A 20,818-nucleotide genomic window follows, 5' to 3' on the forward strand; every position below is an offset into this window, starting at 1 on the left:
AAAGCCACCTCCATAAGACCGAGTGTGCACGATGTGAGGAGCCTGTGTGTGCAGTGGGCGCGTGCCTTTTGAAGAAAAGCCTGGGGACTGACCTTTGCAACTAGAATGAGGCCAACTACTGTCAAGACTGGGTATTCTGCCTACCACAGCAGGGTAGTGAGGAAGCAGCTGCTGAAGTGTTTGAGGAAGAGGGAGTCTGCAAGAGCGGGTGTGGCATGAAGGGGTTGCAAAGGAGGTTATGAAGGAATGGATGGGCGCAACGATGAGACGTCTACGAGGAGGATTTGTTGGAGAGGTGGAAGAAGGTTATGTTTGATTTAAATTTGAGATTGCAATTCATGGTGCAGGGAATAGGGCTCTAACTGCCTGGTTAACAAATACCTGCTTTGTGAATGTGCATCAGGTACACATTATCTGTGACTTCACCAGCAAGCAGAAGTCATGTTTACGTGATAGATTTCTTTTTCATGTATAAGAGTGTGAGAGCTATTTTGAAATGAAAATTTTCTTGTTATTTTCTTGTTATTTTCTATCAATTTAAACATCTATGGGCTATTCGGAGTCTGAAAAGTAGAGTACATCAATATTCATAATAGTTATTAATACTTTGTTAAATTCCCTTAAGTAACAAGCCACAAAGACTTCATTACATGCTCAGTGGATGCACTTCATTTTTCCATTGTCAGTCTTCTATAACAGCCAGCAAAAATATATTGAGAAATGTGAGAAGAATACATCTGGATCTCTGCCTATGGGGCAGGAAAAGCGGTTTTAGATTTGACTTGACTTACTACAGGCTGTAACAGCTGAAAATGAAAATCTAGCATCACGTGACAGTTTAATGACAAAAAAAGCCAAACATCTATTTATGGAAATTGCTGTTTTCATATTTCGACAATCATATCAGTACACTTAAAGAGAGTAATTCATCTGCAATCACAGGATGTTTTGAAAACTTGTTAAACATACTCTACTCTCTAGGATTTAAGCTGACAATCATTAACAAACTTTAGGAATCAGTGGACAAGACAGTGTTCAATTTAACTGCCCCACTGACAGAATCATCAGGAAACTTTCAGTTTTTGCTTGCCACCAAAAACCACTTCTCAATTTGACAGGTACTTCTGATTTGACTGACGCTACATGAATAGCTATGTAGTCGGAGTTATGTACATTTTCTTTTCCTCCACATACTTTTTTCCTCCATATATTTAACTACTATTTTAATCTATTTCCAAGGAATTCTCAAATGTTGCATAACTGCAGCATATAGTGGGCATAGTTGTACATTGCAGTATTGAGCCAATTCAATTTCAAGTAAACCGAATTTGTAATTCCTACACAGAACTGTCATTACAAGACATCTGGCACTGCACTGAAATTTAAAATAAATTTTACGAAGTATCCAACCCAGAGTAAACTGTACATTAACACTACATATTACAACATTTAACCATAGTTCAGAAGACAATGTAGCATTCAGATGTCCTTTGCCAATAAAAACTCCTAAAGGTGATTGGTCAAATTTCATTACACTGTCTTTTATTGTCCACAATCATGGGTCCCTCCTGAAGTTGCTGAAACCATCCAGATTCTACAGTCTCTCGGAAATCTCCTTACATATTTGTTGGGATTAGCAGTTAGCCAAACATCTATTTGTTTTGGTTCGGAATGATGCAGGAAAAAACTGGCGGTAGCGTACGTGAAACAGACTTTATTCCTAAACTGTACAGGCAATTTCCCTAACTTCATACTGAATAGCTTTTCAGTTACTGTATCCATCTTTTATCTCTCCAAATAGCTATAGAAAGTCATTTTTAATGCATTATTTTGCCTAAGACACTCATAATAGGTATGACATCAAGATACACGTTTTTCTGAAAGGCTTTGAAAACACTGTTTTCATCAATTGTTGTCATTTATTTCCAAGATATCTCTCTGAAGCTAGACTTTCTGGGGGAGAAATTTAGTTGCATGGCATTGGTTCTCGTGCAGGAGATTAGGACATATATGTTGATTAATATTGACAACTCAATATCCCAAGGGACAGACGGGTCTGCACTGTTATAATTGAAAGTGGCACGATAAGAACAAATTTCCCACATTCTATATTTTGCTATTGTCAGACTCTTTTGAGTATAGTTTTTTTTTAAAATTATCAGACTATATTTCTGAACGAGAACTAATAGTACCCTCCCATTTGAAGAAAGGAAGTATTTGCATTAACATTGTGGCTCTCGGGTTCCCAAACAGACAGACAATCAAGAACTTCTGAAACAGAGTAGTAATATATGCAAACTAATATATTCTAAAAGAACTATTGTGTACATATTTTAATATGATTACTGTTTGGGGGCACAGGTTCAAGGTGAGGGGCAGGAGATTTAGGGGAGTTGAGAGGAAAAACTATTTTACCCAGATGGTAGTGATACTTGATTAGAAGAAAGTTGGATTCTCTCTCATTCTTATTCATGTTTCTATAGGTTTTCATTAGTCCTCTCCACCAGATATTTTGGACTACAGCTTGGTTTCCAGAGTTATTGTGTTTTTATTTTCAATACTGCTCCATAATTCTTAAAAATGCTATCAGAATATGACCAATTTTATTTAAAAAATTAATAAAATCCAAGGCAATTGCTTCTAATGTTGCGCATAACACGCCCACAAACGTGTTAGAATTTCCTTAGTTACTCAAAACATGCCAACTGAACTTCAACACTTAATTTAATTTGGCCATGAAAGTTAAAGACATACTTACTGCCATTGTTGCTGTATTAATGGTTGCTCCAGCAGGGACGGCTACCATCATTGTGTTGCTACCAGCTTTTGTAGGGTCGCTAACAGTCATAATCCTCACCCCTACTTTGTTTGGGATACCCGCCATGGAAACACCAGCTGTGTCATCACCAGGCCTCTTGATGGCTTGTCGACATGACTGAGCTTCGCTGGGGCAAAGCTTTGGAGCAGAAGGTGTACTGTTGCTCTGACAGATGGTCACTTGAGAAGATTCTAAAGGGTTGGGATTGGACTGTACAACCATATTGCCATTATGTTGAGACTGAGGCAAAGTTACATTAAAAGTGACTGCTGCAGTTCCACTTGTTAATACAGAGTTCCTGTGTGCTTGCTGAACTGTAGGATTTGGTACTATTACTGTAGTGTGTGCATGTGATTTCACATTGGAAACTGAAGAAGGTCCATTGCACATTTTTCCCGGTTGACTATTCTCACCATCCAGGTGACACTTGGCATCCTGGTGCTCCTGATTAAGAATCTCGCCATTCCCCAGATGGTTAGATGTGACAGCTTTCTCATTAGGAACATCCTTCCCCATGTGTGAACGATCACCCTTAGCAAAATCAGAGTCGCCATTAATCAAAGGCCTTTTTAAAACATCTTTCATTCCTGCTGCACCAGGTTTCTCTAAAATTTGATCCCCATTTGTCAAGTTTGCTCCACTGTTAGCCTTTGAGTCCAGGACAGCTGATGCTTTCTCCATGAAACCACAATGATTCATCCCTGAGCTGGCGTTCTCCTTCTTACTGTCCCCATTAAGTAGCATCACAGTCTGGTCAACTTTTCCATTTAGATGCCCATTGCTTGTACTGTAAGCATTACCCAAGAAAGAATTTTCAGTCAGTCCAACAGTTTGTTCTTGAGGTTGGAAACCGAGCATTTTTGTAGCGTCTTCAGCTTTCTGACAAACATTTTTCTCTCCCTCAAGCTCACCAACTTTTGTGTTGCTTTGGTTGAGTGGGATATGCGATGACTGGATAACATGGGTACTGGTGACTGTCTTTGCACTGTGTTCTCCTGAAATACTGGTCACAGGATTTGTATTTACTTGTGCCACATGTGTGTTGCTTAAATTAGCATTCGGTACAACAGTGACAGTAACTTGTTGGTTCAGAGGTGATCCCTGGAGAATGGTGCTGGGGCTGGTGGTAGAAATAAATTGGCCAGGAATAATTTGCACAGTTTGTAGGCCTCCATGCGGCTGTATGATTTGTAAGTTTGATTGGCTTACAACCAGCTGCTGTGACTGGGTTTGAACACCAACACTAGGCACTGTGTTGGCCATCATTTGATAAACAACCTGTGGACTTTGAGCCCTGGTAACAGATGATGACACTTGAGGGACAGGAAGTAGGATCTTACCTGCTTGGGAATGAGGTGGTGGTTTAGGAAGTAGTAACTGTTTAATTACACTGGTTTCGCTAGTACTGCACTGTGTGTTTCCTACAGAGGGTTGTTGAACATGAACTTGAATGGGAGATTGTTGAACAGAAAGCACTGGCCCACAAGTACTGGTGTTCACGAGGGTGGGTGGTGGCAATTGGGCTGAAGGAATTCCACCTTGATTTGTCAGCACAATCTGATGAAAACTAGCAGGGTAAACTTGACCTTGATGCCCAACTATCACTTGGACACTTTGCTGGGCTTGTTGCTGGGTAGAATTGCTGACGATAGTTAACGGTGTTGGACTAATATTCTGAAATGGCTGAGAAGAAACAGAGTTGTGGCTGCCTGTTATGGTAAAAGGCTGACTATTTGACAGCTGGACAGCAGTGGCAGACACAACAGCAGTGGGAGCTGCTGTATACTGAAGATGTACTTGCACAGGTTGGGCAGTGGAAGGTTGGATGAGCTGTCCTTGAGAAACTATGGCAGCACTTGAAATAGGGTGTATTCGTGAAGCAAACTGTGCATTAGGCAGTGTTTGACGGAGAACAGGAACTGTCGTGGTTGAACAGACAGACTGATGTCCAGCAAGGGATTGGTGAGTAACTGCAACATGAGGAAGATGAACAGAGGTGGTCATAGTGGGCAGCTGCACTGCTGTAGTGACTTTGGTCGCTGCCATTTGCATTACAGTATTCCCAGGAACAACTGTTGTTACTGTAGAATGGAAATTTGGATGAACAGCAGTTGCTTGGATAGTACTAGGTTGTATCCCTCCAGTGGCTGTGGGCACCTTGCTTGCAATTGTACAGTATTGCTGTTGTTGGATGGGAGTACTTATTCCAGGAGGCAGCTGGGTAACGTTCTGGGTCTGGGTTGTGTAGAGGATTTGCGTGACTGGTTGACTTGTAGATGTGAAGGTTCTATGTATTTGAACAGTTGGGCTAGATGCCGTCATTCCTAGAAGCAAACAAAAGATAACTGGTTAAGTGCCATACACATGTACACACATACCTTATTGTCATTGCATGCTGTTAAAACTCAACAGTTTCTACTAATCCAACCATAACTAAAAGAAAAAAAAACTTCTGAATAGTTCTTAGAATTAATCATCCTTCTCATTCATTTATTTCTGTTGCCTATACTTTAACAATGAGACCATTTCTTGTTCTTGAAGTTCAAATATATGCCCATTCTACTCAATCTCTCCTCACAGGACAGCTTCTCATCCCCGAACGTTTCAAGTATCACTGGCAAGGGCAACTTTTATTGTCCATCTCTAATCATCCATGAGATGCTGGTGGTTAACTGCCTTCTTGAACTGCTGCAATTCATGCAGTGCAGGGACACCCACAGTGCTGTCGGGGAAAGAGTTCCATTAGCTTCACTCAATGGAGAAAGAACAGCAGTATACCTCCACAACAGGATGGTGAGACTTGAAAGTGCTGTTTTGGGAGCTTTGGCAAGTAGATGCAGTGCACCCTGTGAATAGCGTACATTGCTCTAACTGTTGGAATTTAGTGGAAGATGCGAACATGCTAGCTGCGTGTTGCTTAAATAGACTGATTTGTTCTGGATAGTGCAGGGCTTCAAATATTGTTTGAGCCACCACACTCACGCAGGCAATTGCAGTGTGCCATCACACTCGACTTTTTTAAACATTCACTCAGGAGACATAGACACTGCTGGCTGGCCAGCATTTATGGCCCATCTCTAATCACTCTCGAACCACTGCAGTCCATGTGCTGTAGGTTTACCCACAATGCCCTTAGGAAGGAAATTCCAGAATTTTGATTCAGTGAGAGTGAAGGAGCAGTGATATATTTCCAAGTCAGTAAGGAAAGTGGCTTGGAGGGGAACAAGCAGGTGGTGTTACCATTTATCTGCTGCCCTTGTCCTTCCAGATGGGTGTGGTCACGTGTTTGGAAGGATTTTTGGCAAATTTCTGCAGGGCACCTTATAGATAGGAGTATACTGCTGCTGCTGAGTGTTGGCGGTAGAGGGAGTGGGTGTTTGATGATGTGCAGGTTTGTGCATGCGGTGCTACGCAAGTGGGCTATTTTGTCATGATGGTGTCAAATGTGAGTGCTGATGGAGGTCCATCCATCCAGACAAGTTGGGAGTATTTCATCGCACTCCTGACTGATGCCTTGCAGATGTTGGATAGTCATTAGGAAGACAGGAAGTCAAATTACTCATCACAACTTCCCAACATCTGATCTACTGTTAAACCAGGTATGAAAGTGGCTGATCTCATTAAGCCTTGGGGTGCTACTGCCATTGATGATAAAGTATGATAATCAGGTTCTTATGTTATCCAAGTTTTGCTGTGTGAAGGTGAGGTCTATTTCAATATCTGATGAATTCCAAGTTGTACACAGCACTCTGTAATATTCAACAAACTGTCCACTTCTGACCTGACAGCACTGTGGGTGTCCCTACACTGCATGAATTGCAGCAGTTCAAGAAGGCAGTTAACCACCAGCATCTCATGGATGATTAGAAATGGACAAGAGGGAAGTTCATTAATGAAACAGCTGGAAATGGTTAGGCCAAAGTCACTGCACTGAAAAACTGTTGCAGCAATAATCTAACAGGGGTCAGGCTTTCAAAAATCACAATCATCTTCTCATTAGTTGTGGGCATGATAGTGCTGTACTGCACAAATCTGATTCATTGTTTGTGGTATTGTTCAAATCTTCTCAATTAATTGAGTGAATCGTCATCACATTCCCTTCAAGGCAAGTGTATCAACCTTGTGCAAGGAGATTGGTAAAATCACTGTGCAATTCCAAAACTCTCTACCATTACAATATCTCCATAATCTTATAGTCCTATCCCCTTTCAATAATGGCCAATTTATCATTTCCCTTCTGAATGTCTTCTGTAAATTCAAATGCTTTTCATCCAGTAGCTGCCCCTTGTCCCACCTGGCTCTGCTACTTACACCTTCCAAAAACTAACGGATTTATCAAACAAGATTTGTTTTACATTTACTTAGGCTTCTTTTAAAGATTTAAAGAAAAAGTGTGAGGGTAGAAAAGGAGAAAATAATTTACACATGAAGTACGCTAACTTCCCCAATTGCTTCTAAATTAAGGAATTACACAGTATTCCTCACAAGCCAACTCAAAAGGGTGACTGTCAATGTAAAGTTAGTGGATTTGAACTAAATACAGGCTCACTGCACAAATAAACTGCAAATTTCTCAGGAGAGTTTATAGTTCACATTAGAAGAAAATGTTTCAAGTAAAACTTTTCTGGACCATTGCAGCCATCCCATGGTGCCTGAAAGAGGAAAGTGTTCATTACACCAAAAATCTTTTGAAAGCACAAGCAAAATAACGTCAGTGCATCTGCACTTATTTTACTTAAAGGAGGCTAATATAATGAATTTAAAATAAAATTGCCAAATCCTCTCTCTTACCAACAGGAATGGAATTCACTATTGTACTGGTAGCAGAGCTTGCTTTCACTCCGACAAAGGAATTATTTGGTGTTTGCTGTTCTTGTTGAAATGCTCCAACAGGAAGAGGTACAGCTCTACGCTTGATACCAACAACGTGAAATTGTGATTGCCCATTAGCACCAGCATCTTCAATCTTCTTTATTGTGTGGTTAGGAAAAGTCAACCTATATCATACAGAGATCAGAAATGCATTAAATAAATGCATCAAGACATTTTGTAATGTTTTTAAATTGATTCCCTTTCCCTCATGCTTCTTTCTTTCTGTATTGTATATTGGTTGATCACAGGGTGAACAAGAATACACAGGCATTTACTTAGAAAGAATGATACAGAGGAGGCCATGAAATCAATCATGCTTCTCCTGTCTTTCAGTAGAGCAGTCCAACCCAAATCCACTGCTCTGCTTTTCCCTGTGGCCTCACACGTTTTTACTTTCAAAACTCATCCAATTCCCTCTGAATGGTAGTATCCAATTTGTCTCCACTGCCTTTTCAGGAGCTGCATTCCAGATCACTAACTCACTGTGAAATGGTCTTCAACTGTCACCTCTTCTTTTTTTGCTATAGTTCCAGAGATGTAGGGAAAGGATAGCAAAGATGATTCTCGATAGGAGTGAGAGAGACAGGGTAGTTGTCATGGGGGACTTCAACTTTCCAGATATTGACTGGGAACACTATAGTTCGAGTACTATAGATGAGTCAGTTTTTGTCCAGAGTGTGCAGGAGGGCTTCCTGACACAGTAAGTAGATAGGCCAACAAGGGGCGAAGCCACATTAGATTTGGTACTGGGTAATGAGCCCAGCCAGGTGTTAGATTTGGAAGTAGGTGAGCACTTTGGTGATAGCGATCACAATTCTGTTATGTTTACTTTAGTAATGGAAAGGGATAGGTGTATACCACTGGGCAAGAGTTATAGCTGGGGGAAAGGCAATTACGATGAGATTAGGCAAGATTTAGGGAGTACAGGATGGGGAAGGAAACTGCAGGGGATGGGCACATTAGAAATGTGGAGCCTATTCAAGGAAAAGCTCCTGTGTGTCCTAGATAAATGTGTAACTGTCAGGCAGGGAAGAAGTTGCAGAGTGCGGGAGCCGTGGTTTACGAAGGAGGTGGAATCTCTGGTCAAGAGGAAGAAGGTGGCTTATGTTAGGATGAGACGTGAAGGCTCAGTTAGGGCACTTGAGGGCTACGAGGTAGCCAGGAAAGACCTAAAGAGAGAGCTCAGAAGAGCCAGGAGGAGACATGAGAAGTTGTTGGCGGATAGGATCAGGGTAAACCCTCAGGCTTTCTATAGGTATTTAAGGAATAAAAGAATGACGAAAGTAAGATTAGGCCCAATCAAGGATAGTTGTGGTAAGTTGTGTGTGGAGTCAGATGAGATAGGGGAAGCGCTAAATGAATATTTTTCAACAGTATTCACTCTAGAAAAAGACAATGTTGTTGAGGAGAATACTGAGATACAGGCTACTAGACTAGGTGAGATTGAGGTAGACACGGAAGAGGTATTAGAAATCCTTCAGAAGGTGAAGATAGATAAGTCCCCTGGGCCAGATGGGATTTATCCTCGGATCCTCTGGGAAGCCAGGGAGGAGATTGCCGAGGCTTTGGCATTGATCTTTAACTCGTCATTGTCTACAGGAATAGTGCCAGATGACTGGAGGATAGCAAATGTAGTTCCCCTGTTCAAGAAGGGGAGTAGAGACAACCCTGGCAATTATAGACCAGTGAGCCTTACCTCAGTTGTTGGTAAAGTTTTGGAAAAGGTTATAATGGATAGGATTTATAATCATCTAGAAAATAATAAATTGATTAGGGATAGTCAGCACTGTTTTGTGAAGGGAAGGTCGTGCCTCACAAACCTTATTGAGTTCTTTGAGAAGGTGACCAAACAGGTAGATGAGAGTAAATTGGTTGATGTTGTGTATAGGGATTTCAGCAAGGCGTTCGATAAGGTTCCCCACAATAGGCTATTGCACAAAATGCGGAGGAATGGAATTGTGGGAGATATAGCAGTTTGGATCGGAAATTGGCTTGCTGAAAGAAGACAGAGGGTGGTAGCTGATGGGAAATGTTCATCCTGGAGACCAGTTACTAGTGGTGTGCCACGAGGGTCGGTGTTGGGTCCACTGCTGTTTGTCATTTTTATAAATAACCTGGGTGAGGGCATAGAAGGATGGGTTAGTAAATTTGCAGACGACACTAAAGGTTGGTGGAGTTGTGGATAGTGACAAAGGATGTTGTAGGTTGCAGAGAGACATAGATAAGCTGCAGAGCTGGGCTGAGAGGTGGCAAATGGAGTTTAATGCAGACAAGTGTGAGGTGATGCACTTTGGTAGGAGTAACCGGAAGGCAAAGTACAGGGCTAATGGTAAGATTCTTAGCAGTGTAGATGAGCAGAGAGATCTCGGCGTCCATGTACACAGATCCTTGAAAGTTGACACCCAGGTTGACAGGGCTGTTAAGATGGCATACAGTGTTTTAGCTTTTATTAATAGAGGGATCAAGTTCTGGAACCAAGAGGTTATGGTGAAGCTGTACAAAACTCTGGTGCGGCCGCATTTGGAGTATTGTGTATAGTTCTGGTCACCGCATTATAAGAAGGATGTGGAAGCTTTGGAAAGGGTGCAGAGGAGATTTACTAGGATGTGGCCTGGTACGGAGGGAAGGTCTTACGAGGAAAGGCTGAGGGACTTGAGGCTGTTTTCATTAGAGAGAAGGTGGTTGAGAGGTGACTTAATTGAAACATACAAAATAATCAGAGGGTTAGATAGGGTGGATAGGGAGAGCCTTTTTCCTAGGATGGTGACGGCGAGCACGAGGGGGCATAGCTTTAAATTGAGGGGTGAAAGATATAGGACAGATCTCAGAGGTAGTTTCTTTACTCAGAGAAAAGTAAGGGAATGGAACGCTTTGCCTGCAACGGTAGTAGATTCGCCAACTTTAGGTACATTTAAGTCGTCATTGGACAAGCATACGGACGTACATGGAATAGTGTAGGTTAGATGGGCTTGTGATCGGTATGACAGGTCGGCACAACATTGAGGGCCGAAGGGCCTGTACTGTGCTGCAATGTTCTATGTTCTATGTACTTAAATCCTGCCTCTCCTACCGCAGGTAAAAACTTTCTGCTCAGCTGCCTTATCAAAACCAAGGGGAACAATTCTATCTTCTTTCATTTCTTTTTAGGACTAACACCGCTCATTCTGGTATCAATAAACCTAGTAAATCGTTTTGTACATTTTCCAAGACCAAGTAAAGTTCTGGTGTCAAGGACTGAACAAAGTATTCCAGTGAGGTCTAACTGGTGCTTTGCAAAGCTTTAGAATAGCATCCTTGCGTTTTTTTGTTACATACTTTCTTAACTCATAACCATCAAGAATCCCATATACTTTTCAGAAACCCTTCTCAGTATGTCCTTTCACTTTAAAAGGCGCGTGCACACACACACAAACCCAACACCCCCAAGACTCTGTTTCTGCAGCCAATTTAAAATTGAACTGAATGCCTCTCTGCATTCTGTCTCCCAAAGGGAGGAAGTGGAGTATGTGGGCACAATTACAACATTTAGAAGACATTTGAATAAGTACATGAATAGGAATAGAAAAGGTTGGGAGAGATATGGGACAGGAACAGGCAGGTGGGATTAGTTTTTATAGGGATTATGTTTGGTATGCATTGGTTAGGCCGAAGAGTCTGTTTCCATGCTGTATGACTCTTACTATGACTCTGTATGTCTGCCCAGATGTTTCTGAAGATTTTAACTAAATTACTGATAGTTGTATAATCTAGATTTGAAATTATGTCTTGTTTACAAATCCAGGTAATTAATACAGATTAAAAAACTAATCCTAATGCTGATGTCAGAAAAAAATCATTCTACAAATTTAGTTATAACTCTTTGAAGTAACAAATAGAATAGATAAAGAGGAACCAGTGGATATAATATATTTGGATTTTCAGAAGATCTTTGATAAGGTAGCACACATTAAGCGAATTAATAAGAGCTCACAGCATTGCAGGCTGTATCTTAGTACGGATTGGCTAACTTCTAATAGACAGAGTTAAAGTAAGGGGGTATTGTCAAGTTGACAGCTTGTAACTCGTGATGTGTTACAGGGATCAGCACTGGGGCCACAATTATTTACAATATACATAAATGGCTTGATAAGGAAAGTGAAATGTTCTATAGCCAAGTTTGCAGATCACCCAAAAATGGGTGGGCAGGTAAGTGGTGTGGATGACAAAGTGTCTGCAAGGGAGACAGATAGGTTGAACAAGTGGACAAAATCTAAGCAAATAAAATATAGTGTGGGAAAATTATGCCATTTGGTAGGAAGGCTAGAGGAGATGAGTATTATTTAAATGCAGAAAGACTTCAGAAAGCTGGGGATCAGAGTGACTTGGGAGTTCTCATCCATGATTTATTAAAGGTATCATCCAATAATAGAAAATGCAAATAGAAGATTGGTTTTTAATTTCAAAGGGAATGGAGTATAAAAATAGGGAAGTTTTCTGAAAACTATGCAAGGCGCTACTTAGACCACAGATAGAATGCCATGAACAGGTTTGGGTCTCTTATCAGAGGAAAAGATGTACTAGCACTAAAGGTTGTCCAGAGAAACTTCTCTAATCTGAATCAGAAGATTGGACTGCCTCATGATGAAAGGTTAAGTAAATTTGGTCTGTATTCATTGCGATGAGTTAGCAGTGTGTATTATTTGCAAGACACACTGTAGAAATTCACCAAAGATCCTCAGGCAGCACCTTCCAAACTATGATCACTTCCATCTAGAAGGACAAGGGCAGCAGATACATAGGAACACCAACCACCTGCAAGTTCCCTCGAGCCCAGTCACAATCTTGACTTGGAAATATATCATTGTTCCTTTAATGTCAAAGGTTCAAAATCCTGGAATTCCTGCACTAATTGCTTTGTGAATCTACCTACTGCACATGGATTACAGTAGGCAATATGACAGTTCACCACAGCCTTCACAAAGGCAACTGGGAGCAGGCAATAAACACTGGCCAGTGACACCAATGTCCCTTTAGTGAATGAAACAAAACAAAAGCAAACTATTGAAAAATACAAGATTCTTAGGGCATATGACAGGTTGCATGCAGGTTGGTTCTCCTTGTGAGATAGTCTAGGTCAAGGCGGGGGGGGGGGGGGGGGGATCATCCCAGAATAAAGGACCTCCCACTTAAGATAGAGTGGAATAGGAATTTCTTCTCTCAGATGATAAACAAATCTGTAGATTTCTTCATCACAATGGGCTGTCAAGGCTGAGTCGTTAAGTATATTCAAGGCTGATATAGATGGGTTTTTAGCAAGTAAGTGAATTAATGACGATGGAGGAATGGCGGAAAAGGGGCATTAGGATCATCGGATCCATCATGATCTCATGGAACGGCAGAGCAGACATAGTAAGCTGATTGGCCTACGTCTACTCCAGAGTCTTATGTTCTTATCGCTTCTGCATGAAAATTGACTGGTCACAAATGCCATGCAGTCATTATCTATGATCCTACTAATTTGTTCAGCCACTATGGAGACCTTGGCAGTCCACTGTGTAGCAGCAACTGAGAAACTGGAAATGAGCACATGTAGACCCTGAGTGGTTGTGCAGCCATGCAGCTTGGAAGGATCACTGGTCACTATTAAATCACTTAAGAATAAAGGAAATCTGTTAACAAGTTTATCATGTGGTACTTAGATGAAAGTTGCCTTCTGAAAGTTCAAATATACCACACTGGCTGAAATCCCTTCTTCAACATCAAAGGCCATAAACCCATTACAAAAAAGTAAGAACGTGAGTAGCCTTTTGGTCCTTCGAGCCTCTTTTGCCATTTAACAGGATCACGGCTGTTCTGGCATTCTTCATATTCACAATCCTGCATTTTTTCCATAAACCTCAATTTCTCTACTGATCAAGAATCTACATCAGCGTTAAAGATCGTCAAGGAGTCTGCCCCCAAGATTCAAAGGCTTGCAACCATCAGAGAAGAAATTCATCCTCCTTTGTCTTACTTAGCACTTATCACTTTTCTAAATTCCAATGAATAGCGTCTCAAACTATTTGATCTTTGTTCCCAAGACAATCCCGGCATACTAGTGATCATCATAGTGAACCTTCTCTGAACAGCGTTCAGTTAAATAATATCTTATCTTAAATCAGGGGACTAAAACTGCTCACAGTACTCCACATGTTCTCATCAGCACTTTGTGCAGTTGCAGTGAGATTTCCCTACTTTTACACTCCACCACTCTTGAAGTAAGGGCTAACATTTCATTAGCCTTCCAGGCTACCTGCTGCGCCTATGTGCTAGCTATGTTTCGTGTTCAAGAATCCCCAAGTCCCATTGTGTTGCAGTTTTCTCCATTTAAATAATACTGTTCTTGTGTTCACCCTTCCAAAATGAACAATCCCACATGTTCCATTAGCTAACCTTTTGCCCACTCACTTAATCTATCAAGAAGAGTATGAGGGCAGTTGGAGGAGTATACTTAAGAGGGAAATCAGGAGGAGAGAAAGGAAGGAACACTAGGTAGCTTTGGATTCTCCTTAATTCTACTTGCCAAAGTGATTCTATAAATACGTTTAAGGCAAAAGAATAACTAGGGAGAGAGTAGGACCCTTAAAGATCAATGTGGCCATATATTTGCAGGACCCACAGGAGATGAGTAAGATACTAATCAAATATTTTGCGTCAGTATTTACCGTGAAGATGGGTATGGAAGTTAGAGAACTTGGGGAAATAGTGATGTCTTGAAAAACATTCATAGAATCCCTACAGTATGGAAGTAGACACATTGGGTCCACACTGACGTTCCGAAGAGTATCCCACCCAGACCCACACCCCTAAACCGTCCTTGTAAACGTGTAACCTCCATGGCTAATGCACCCAGCTTGCACATCCCTGGACATGCTATGGGCAATTTAGCATAGCCAACTGACCTAATCTGCACATCTTTGGATTGTGGGAGGGAACCGGAGCACCCAGAAGAAATCTATGCAGACTTGAGGTGAATGTCCAAACTCCACACAGACAGCTGCCCAAGGCTGGAATCAAACCCGGCTTCCTGGCACTGTGTGGCAGCAGTGCTAGCTACTGAGCTGCCTTGCAGCCCTCCACTTTGCCACTGTGGAGGTGTTAAAATCCATAAAGGTAGATAAATCACTAGGACCAGATCAGGTCTTTCCCAGAACTTTGTGGGAAGCTAGGGAAGAGGTTGCTGGCCTCTTTGCTGAGTTATTTATCTCATCGATAGCCACAGGGGAGATGCTAGACCACGAGCAGTTAGTTAATGTGGTCCCATTATTTAAGAAAGGCTGTGAGAAAAAGCCAGCAAACTATAGAACCTTATGTCAATGGTAGGTAATTTCTTGCACGGAATTCTGAGGAACATGCATTTGGAAAGGCAAAGAGTGATAGGGGAAAGACAGCATGGCCTTGTGCGTGGGAAATCGTGTACTATTAACAACTTTTTTGAGGTGACAATCATGATTGATGGAGGCAGAGCAGTAGATGTTGTCTATATGGTTTTGAGTAAGGTGTTCAACAAGGTTTTGTTATGGTAGACTGGTTAGTAAGGTTAGATCACACGGGATCTAGGGGGCACTGGCCAATTGGATACAAAATTGGCTTGAAGGTAGAAGACAGAGGGTAGTGCTGGTGAGTTGTTATTCAGACTGTGACCTATGGTGTGCCTCAAGGATCAGTGCTGGGTCCACTGCTTTTTGTTGTTTACAAAATGATTGTATGTGAATATAGGAGGTCTGGTTAGTAAGTTTGCAGATGGCACCAAAATAGGTGATGTAGCACACAGTGAAGATTATCTGAGTATTATGGGACCTTGATCAGTTGCATCCCAACAATATCACTGTGGAACCCTGTTACAGGTTGCTAACCTGAAAAAGAATCCCTTGTCCCCATTCACCAATTAGCCAATTCTGTCTATGCCAACATACTACCTCCAACATCAAGGACTCTTATGACTTAAACTTTGTTGAGATATTTTATGAACGCATTCTGAAATCCAAATATAACTCATCTATTGCTCACATTTATCCATGCTGATTGCGACTGGGTCAAAAAAACTCTAATAGATTAGTCAGACAGAATTTGCTTCCATAAAACCATGCCGGCTCTGTTTGGTTAGATTATGATTTTCCAAATGTGTTGCGATAAGTTCCTTCATAATTGATTCTAACATTTTTCAACAATGAATGTTAAGCTAATCAGCCCATCGTTATCCACTTTTGCCTCCCTCCCCTTTTGAATATGAGTGCCTGATTGACAGCTTTAAAATTCTCTGGTACTTCTCCAGAATCCAAGAATTTCTGGAAAATTACAACCAATGCACCCTCTCTCTCTGTCACTACTTCTTTTGGGATCCTAGAAAGAAGTAATCAGAGCCAAGGGACTTATCTACCTTTATTTATTATTATTGATCTGGTGATGACGATGGTATTTCATTCCTTCCCTGTCAACTTTAGCAACAACAAAATAGTCAGAGAGGTCTCCAGTGCAGAAAAAAGGCCCTTCAGACCATTGAGTCTGTCATTCTAAAAAAGCCTAACTATTCAAATCCCATTTTCTAGCACATGGCCCACAGACCTGGCACTGCAAGCATAGATTAAATAATTCTTCAGAAATGTTATGTGGGTTTTTGCCTCAACCATTGTTGTGGATGCCCTCTAAGTGAAACCATTTTAACTTGTTTCCTCTCTAAACCTCCAGTGCCTTGCCTTAAATCTATGCCCCCAGGTCACTGACCTCTTTACCAAGGGGAAAATTCCTTACTTTCTACCCTGCCTATGCCCCTCATAATTTTATACATCTCAATCATGTACACCCCTTACAGAATCCTCAGCTCTAGGAAATCAATTCTATCCAATTTCTTGTCATAACTAAAACTCTCTGGCCCAAACAACATCTCGGTAAATCTCCTCCTCACCCTCACCAGTACAGCACAACTTGCCTATAATGTGGATTCCCAAAATGGACACAATACTCTAACTGTGGCATAACTGACTTTTTATGCAATTACAGCATAACCTCCTTATCCTTAAAGGCTATTCCTCGGCTAATAAAGGCAAATGTGTTTCAACTACCTTTTACTGTAAAGATTGATGCAAAATGTCTATTCAACTCCTCTGTCATTTCCTTGCCTCCTGTAACTATCTCCCTAGATTCATGTTTGCCTTCGTTTACTTTGACCTCTTTCTTCCTTTTTATATATTTAAATAAGCTCAATGTCAGTTTTTATTTTCTTTGCTCGTTTGCCCTTATTTTTTCTATTTTTTTTAGTCCTCCTTTGCTGAATTTTGAATTTATTCCAATCTTCAGGGCTATTAACTATTTTTCTCTCAAAATCAAATTACACAAAATCTTTGTTGAATGTTAGTTATTGACTGAACTTTATCAAATTACAACTCATTTGTAGAAGTTATTATCTCTAAAGTTTCCTTTTATCCAATAGCTGACTGCAGTGATCATTGCTGAGTTTTATTCTCTTTCTTTTTAAAAACAGCGGCATAACATTTATCTTCCTCCAGTCTTATGGTATCAATCCTATATCCAAGGAGGACTGAAAGACTCTGCAAAGACAGCCTCCGGAACATTCATCCTTTAATTCCCTCAGATACCTTGTATCAAATACCTGCTGAACAAGTAACTTTTCTGCTTGAGGGCTGCCACTCTGCATCTGTTATCCTATCCAACCTTATTATCTATTATTCTATCCAACCCTATCCAATTATATTTCTGCCTGCTCTTTCACTGCAATATTGCATCTACCTTCAGTTGTAAACAGGATTCTGCTAGAGTGTATTCATTTGACAACTCTATTACTAATTATTTGTTTACAGAAATCGAGTTCTCTTTTTATGTTAGATGCACATCTTTTCTTTTACTTTTTCTACAATTATTCCTTATTCTGTTCTCTTCATTTTCTGTACTCACCTTTCTATTCTCCTGCACTATGAACCTTACAAAGTCATAAATCTTTAGTATCTTATTTTAAGTTCTTAAGGTATCATCGCTGCTGAAAGTTTGGGCACCTCTCCTTATTGGAATATGTATGCCAAAATTACATCCTTTGACTATTCCTGTTACTGTCATGCAATAAACAGCCTTCGAATTTTCAATGAAAATCAACCTGTACCAGAATTTTTTAAAACTCATTAATAAGTTAGCCTTCTTTGAGTTAAGCAGTTGCAGGCTTGAATGTACTTAGTCACCTTCAATATTAATGAAATCTGATTTTATGATTGCTGCCCCTGAATGCCTTCCCAAACATAATCTACTTCATCTACCTCAAATCCAGAACAAAACCAGCAGTGCTTCTTTCCAAAGATATAAACATACTGATCAATTTTAGCTCCTGCTCATTGCAGTGATGGGCGTTCAGCCCCTACTGAAAACAGCAGTGATCAACATTAGGAATGTAACTGTGAAGAACAGATTGAATCTACATTCTTCAGTAGTAAGTTGATACAATATATAGATCACCATGCTTCAAAAAAAAATCTAAACTGAGATGCATGGCAAGAATTGAAAACTATGGCTCAAAACATCAAAATTTAATTGCTCCAAACCTATTTTTCTCAAGCCACAGATTTAACAATTCCAGTAGGTATTTTGGATATGAAGATTTTTCATTAATACCAACTCTTCTTTGAGAAAGTGCACCACAATACATTTCTATTATAATTTTTTTTATCAGCATGAATTTTATGGTGGAAAACAATTAAAGCATTAAACATTCATGACATTATTTTTCTGTCCATGACAAAAAGCATGGTGAGTGTTGGTATTTAATTTTTAGACTGTCAAACCTGGGTCAATCTTCACCTACCATCCACACACAAACCCTTTTCAGCATTGACCCTTTTCAGCATTGATTTCTTGTCTCCAAACAGAAAAGAACTTTAAATCATTTGCTCAAGATAGAGGACAGTTAAAGCTTCTGTGTTTAAACTAATTCAGTTCAAAACAGGCTGCAAGTTGTAATGGCAGAATCTTCAACCATGGGCTCCTGTGCTGCAGTGGTACTGTCCCAACCTCTGACCCGAAACACCCAGGTTCAAGTTCCACAGGCTCCAGAGGTGTGAACTAACATCTCTTAACAGATTGATGAGACAAAAAAAAATCTAACCTTTTCAACCACTGGAGGCATGATGCAAACAAAATTAATATCCTTTTTAAGAGACCCTTTGATTCAAGTTAAGCTGCACTGAAAATCAGATGGGGGTTTCTTACAAAGCTTCAAAATAAAACTAAATAGAAGAATGAGACGGGTTAAAAATTTAGATGATGGGACCAAACAGCTTGACACAATTCACGAACAAAAATAACAGCTCTCAAAGGTTTTGATATTTCACATTACACAAAACATTAAACAATGATAATAGCAGTGATTAATTTGAGCATTGTTACTTAGCATACAACTCACCGGAGACATTTGGTGAATCCTGTAGATGTCAGAATGCCACTGCTCCCAAGTTTGCTGCACAGTGAAAGGTACTCAGAGTATAGGTCTACTCGATAGATTGAACTATCTGCACTTTCTTCAAAGTTGGCATTCAACCTAAAACAGGAAAAATTGGATTTTGTAACAACTAAGTACTCCAGCTGATCTAAGCATTATGGAAGAGGCTCATCACAGAGCTTAAGGGAGTTTATATCTAGCACTGGATCATAAACCCCTGGAATACACTAAACTTCGAGCCAGATGTAGTTCATCCAATAACCATTTGCCACATTTTCCCCAAGTGTCTCATTCACATCTGGGGTCATAGGTTCAGTGAGGTAAATCAATTAAAAGGTGGCTTATGACACTTACACAGCAAATGACAAAAAAAAACACTACAGGACTAAAGTGGAAGTTGTTCCTGAGACAGTGGATGACACTGCAAACAAATAGTACTGAAAAAAAAATCATAATAATGGTCACAAAAGCAGATATTGCTGGAAATGCTCAACAGGTCTTTGAAGAGAAATCAGGGTTAACTTATTGGATCCGGTGACTCTTCCTCAGAACTATTCACAAAACGTTACCCCCAACTTCTCTCCACAGACACTGTCAGACCTTTCTAGCAATTTCAGTTTTGGTTTCTAATTTACAGTTCTTTCAGCTTTTAAATCATAATAATGGTTATAATTTGTTGAAAATAAAAAAATTGCCAGTGATATTGTGTAACATTTAATCAAAACTACAAGGTTTTGACAAGTTAAAGCATGAGCAGAATTTCCTAACTTTGTGCATTTTCCTTTGATCCTTAAGCTTTTTTTGCAGTGATTGGGTAAACAGTGGTTTAAGATGAATTGTTGAGATTTAAAAAAAGTAAATTTGGAAAGTGAAAGGGAATTACAAAACATGACTGGTAAAGGAGCAAAGAATTTTTTTAGCACAGAAAGAAGAGTGGTGCTGCTCAGGGATAACTGAAGTTTATTTAGAGGGCAAAGAAGCGATACAGACTTTAAATGAGTTTTTTAAAAACTGAAGTGAGTACCAGAGCAGGATAACGAATAATCAAGAAACAGCTGATGCACAGAAAATGAACAGAACTCAAAGGAGATGGTGCGTTTTCTAACCAGTTAAACAGTTCAAATCAGCGACAATTCTTCAATTCTCTTTTAATAATTAAGGGAATGGTAAGTACTCAATAACACAGATAGGGTTAAGGCATGAAAAAGACAAAATTGGTCAGTTAGCTATTGCTAAAATCTAGGAATCTGTAATCCAAGGTAACCTTAACAACTATAATTTGCCCAATGCAAACAGTGTTTGTCATTCATAATCTAATTTATTTGAATAAAAGGAATTTGGTGGATGCAGCAAGTTTAGATTTTCACATAGCATTCAAAAGAAGGTTTCAAACTTCAACATGTGCTTTGTTAAAAATACAACAGAACAAAGGGTAAATGAACATTGTTCAATTTCAGAAATTTTCATCTGGGCTATACTCTTGTTCCCAGCATTGACTTTGGTTATGCAGAAAACACACAGTTTACATATATAAATTACTTGGAACATGTAGCACAAACTCAAGTTATTCAACCCAACCAGTCCATTTACATTCTACTTAATTATCTCCCATTTTTCCTCATTTAAATTTATCTTAATCCTCTAGCCAATACTCTTCCATAGTGGTGGTA

The 20,818-nt window shown here is 40.0% G+C and overlaps 1 protein-coding gene across 2 annotated transcripts in view; it reads right to left on the reverse strand.

Annotated features, from left to right (window-relative positions):
* LOC125462759 (AT-rich interactive domain-containing protein 2-like) overlaps positions 1–20,818 on the reverse strand; it is a 226,919-nt gene that overhangs the window by 27,970 nt on the left and 178,131 nt on the right. For both annotated transcript variants that reach the window (XM_048553095.2, XM_048553096.2), the window contains exons 13-15: positions 19,113–19,247; positions 7,610–7,815; positions 2,759–5,142 (exon numbers count right to left, since the gene is read on the reverse strand). In XM_048553095.2, coding sequence (XP_048409052.1) covers positions 2,759–5,142; positions 7,610–7,815; positions 19,113–19,247 — 2,725 coding nt within the window. The remainder of the gene's footprint in view (positions 1–2,758; positions 5,143–7,609; positions 7,816–19,112; positions 19,248–20,818) is intronic.

This window comes from Stegostoma tigrinum, chromosome 21, assembly GCF_030684315.1.
Source record: "Stegostoma tigrinum isolate sSteTig4 chromosome 21, sSteTig4.hap1, whole genome shotgun sequence".
Taxonomy (NCBI): Eukaryota; Metazoa; Chordata; class Chondrichthyes; order Orectolobiformes; family Stegostomatidae; genus Stegostoma; species Stegostoma tigrinum.